The sequence below is a fragment of the Propithecus coquereli genome, unplaced genomic scaffold, assembly GCF_000956105.1.
Source record: "Propithecus coquereli isolate 6110/MARCELLA unplaced genomic scaffold, Pcoq_1.0 Scaffold147, whole genome shotgun sequence".
In the NCBI taxonomy this organism is placed as follows: Eukaryota; Metazoa; Chordata; class Mammalia; order Primates; family Indriidae; genus Propithecus; species Propithecus coquereli.
The window spans coordinates 4,264,491-4,268,317 of record NW_012139080.1 but is presented as its reverse complement, the minus strand read 5'-3'; the positions used below and the strand labels follow the sequence as shown (position 1 = coordinate 4,268,317).

At 34.1% G+C, this 3,827-nt stretch overlaps 1 protein-coding gene across 1 annotated transcript in view; it reads left to right on the top strand.

Annotated features, from left to right (window-relative positions):
- KIF27 (kinesin family member 27) overlaps nucleotides 1-3,827 on the top strand; it is an 88,578-nt gene that overhangs the window by 71,989 nt on the left and 12,762 nt on the right. The window contains exon 12 of the mRNA XM_012640012.1: nucleotides 974-1,189. Within this exon, the coding sequence (XP_012495466.1) occupies nucleotides 974-1,189 (216 nt within the window). The remainder of the gene's footprint in view (nucleotides 1-973; nucleotides 1,190-3,827) is intronic.

The window sequence follows — 3,827 nt, the reverse complement described above, 5'->3', positions numbered from 1 at the left end:
AAAAAAAAAAAAAAAATACTGATAAAACAAAAGACTAAGGAAAAAAATAAGGTACAAAAATTGTATCAAATGGAAGTATGATCATTTTATACTAGATAGTTAAGCATATGAATAATAGTCACGAATTCATAATGTAAATGAATATTGATTAAACTGTAAACTATAATAGTTTAACTTATATTGGAAGAATGGAGGGGGAGGGGAAGTAGAGAAGAAGAAGTCTAAGAGTGCTAAATCCTTATCTCCCATGATACACAGTCAATATACAATATCTAAGGTTGATAATATCATTTAGAAACATGGACATAAACTTCAGAAGAAACAACTAAAAAGGTTGAAGGTAGCTATCTCTGGGTAGTGGTTAAAGTTTGGGGAGAGGAACTGCTTTTTTAAAATTATAAACCTTATGATACTATATACATACATATGTGTATATATACATATATACCTTATGGTATATATACATATAATTACCATGATGAAAAAATATTTTACAAATTATCTTAAATTAGGCCATAATGAACACCTCTATAAATCTGGCCATATTTTCTGACCAGAATGAAATAAGAGTAAAAACAAATTATATGTTTAAACCAACCAATCATATGTTTAAACAAACCATATCTCAACCCCTAGGAAATTACAACATAATTCTACAGTATAACAGGCCAAGAAAGAAAAGCTCAATTCAGAAAATAATATAAAAGAAAAATACTACCTCTCAAAACCTAGCCAAAGCAATTCTTGGTAGTAATCTCATAGTTCAAATGTACATTTTTTTAAAAAAAGGCATTTAACTTAAGATTTTAGAAAATGAACATCCCCTTCAAAAAAAAATTCATGGGTGAAAATAATAATGTAAAAGCCAAAAACATATTCATCTAGTAATTTTCTATGTGTTTTTCCTAATTTATATGCAGTCTGGATTTCTAGTAATTGTTTTTGGGGTGTCTGGTGGGTTATGTCTTTTTAGGCTTTAAGCACAGATAGTTTGAAAATATCAACTCGCCTGAACTTGTTGGACCAAGAGCTGTCTGAAAAGAGTGTGCAGCTCCAGGGCAGCACAGCTGAGGAGCAAATAAAGATTTCAGAACAAGTTGAAGCCCTCCAGAAAGAGAAGGATCAGCTCCAGAGACAAAGAAATAGTGTGGATGAAAAACTTAAAAATGGTAGAGTGTTATCACCTGAAGTAAGTCAGTATTCTTTGGAACTGGAAGTGCTGTATGATGGATCACTTGAGTGATTTCCTCAGTCTCTTTCACATAATCATAAAAATGATAAATCTGGTAAATTTGGTTTCCTTGACACTTTGTCAGATGTAGTGAGTTCACCTGGCACCTGTTTGGCACCATAAACCATACTTGACTAGAGAGACTGAGATGTCCTCTCATAGTGGTCCATGGACGTGGCCACTTCCTGGCACTGATAGGCATTAGGAAACTAATACTATACTTTGCTTGAGTATGGCCACCTTCTCAGCTGGAGTTTCTCATCTGAAATCACAGAACACAGAAAATGATTTCAGGGACTCTTTTCTCAATTCTTCCAAGGAGGACACCTAACTTTTCTTTATACATCCTTCTTAAGTGACAATAGGTAACTCATTACATACAATGGATACCTTTCCATGCTTGAGAAAGGCTCAATGTTTGGGAGCATATTCCACACTTTGTCCAGCCAAATAGATACACAAAATCCAAATCCCAGTAAAATACCTTTTAGTTATATAATAGTTTTCATTTAGGGGAACATATGGCTCCTCTCATATTTATTTTTTTTAAACTATGTAAAAGATGATTCATTTATTAGCTATTAAATTGCCCAAGACTTTGTCTTTTTTTAAAATTTTAATTCAGCCCGCAGTGGTACCTATACCTTACTTTATTAGACAAAGATGAACTAATGAGCCTGAAGTTTCTCTGTAAATATTTATTGTTGATGTCCTGTCATTATCAAAGCAAGGGAAAATTGCTAAGAGAAGGTGAGTGTCTGGGAATCACACATCTTGCTGAATCTTTTAGTGTTTTAGATTGGAGCAAGTGAGAGGAAATTAAGGGAGCTAGTTAAGAAACAGGAGAAAGGATAGCATGAAATTAGATTATTGCTCATTGAATTGGTGAAAGGAATTGAAAACTAACTTGATTAGGGGCTAAGTGGCAGCTGAAGAAGCATTTTAAGCCTCTGCTGCCCTGTTTTATAATTTAACTTGGGTGGCTGTGCAGAGGATTGCAGAATCAGGCTGTCTTCTCAAGGTGTTAAATTAGAGCCCCAAGCTTGTAGATTTGAAGGTGTAAGAGCCTAAGATACAGCAAAACTTAAGTATTTAAGGAATTTTGCCTGCCCAGGACTATTAGTAGGTCCTATGGAAGAAACAAAAAGAGTAGAAAATATTATGCTTCCCTTGAGAAATTCATACTCTTATCTGGGAAAAGAAAGAAATACAAGAAAACTCTAAACCCTGAGGAATATAAAAAAACAAGTTATGGATAATGTATTAAAGCTATACCTCTTACATTATTTATGCAAAGCAATGCCATGATTATTTGGGAGAAGATTCATCAAGGCAGCCTCAGGGGATTGGAATCTTGAGCTGGATTATGAAAAACATGATATGTTCTAGTAGATATAAGGAAGAAGGCCATTTAGATAAAACATCCTTAAATAAGGCACTTAGATGGGAATGAATAAACTCTCTGTGCATAAGAGTAGAGTTCTGTTATCAAGAAACATTTAGGTTTCTGTTTCATGTGGAATTCTGTAACTAAAAATATTATTTACAGACTTGTGGTGAAAGTATAGTACCATTTATAATACCTATTTAGCAGCCACTCTGGATTGGTTTGAAGGAATGCTGAGCTTTCTACAATTGGTGGGGTTCCATTTAGTCATCTCAGCTTCTATGCACCCTCCTTCCACATCTTTGGTTCTTCACCACTATTTTAAATCCAAGATTAATATTCCCAAATAGATCTGCCAATAGCAGATGATCAAGAACATGAGATTCTGATGTGACACAAGATATCAATAAAATCTAGGTGCAATGGTTTGCTCTCTTTAAACTTTCTTAGGATTATTTTCTCTTTCCACAGTAAATTAAAACATTTTTCCTGATTGTATTACTTTATGGGAAGTGATAGAAAGGTTTTAGATTACTATACTGATAGAGTGTTACCCAAAAATTTACTATAGACAAATCACCTTCTCTTTTTTCCATAAAATCCAGAAACTAAAATTAAAAAAATAAAAGAATACTTCAACTCTAGCTTTCTAGTAATACAGAGTAGTTGCTTAGTAAATGGGGTATAGGAAGAACGATTATGTTTATTTAATCTTTTGAACTTTCAATTCCACATTTTATGATTAAACCATTCATATAATTTATAGAAAAATACACACATATGAAGCGCTTGGTTGAAAGTTTTTGTTTATGTTTTGTTTTTTACTGATAGGAATGTGTGATCAAAAAAGTGTAGGGGCCACCAATGCTTTAGGTCCTTGCTACAGTGTGGTCTCTGGACCAGCAGCAACAGTATCACCTGGAAGCTTGTTAGAAATGCAGATCCTCAGGTCCTACCCAGACCTGCTGAATCAGAATCTGAATTTTAACAAGCTACTGGGTTCACATTAAAGTATGAAAAGCAGAGGTCTGTAAAAAAGCACAGTCAACTCTTGATAATTTGTGGTTTGTGTTGTAGCAAATTTTTCATCCCCGAACTGTCTCCCATTGCCATTTATCTTGTCAACCTACACCTACTGTTAGAGGGAACCACAAACATTTATATGCTACAGCCTCACTGGAGCGGCCTACCCTCAGTGTTCTGTAGTCA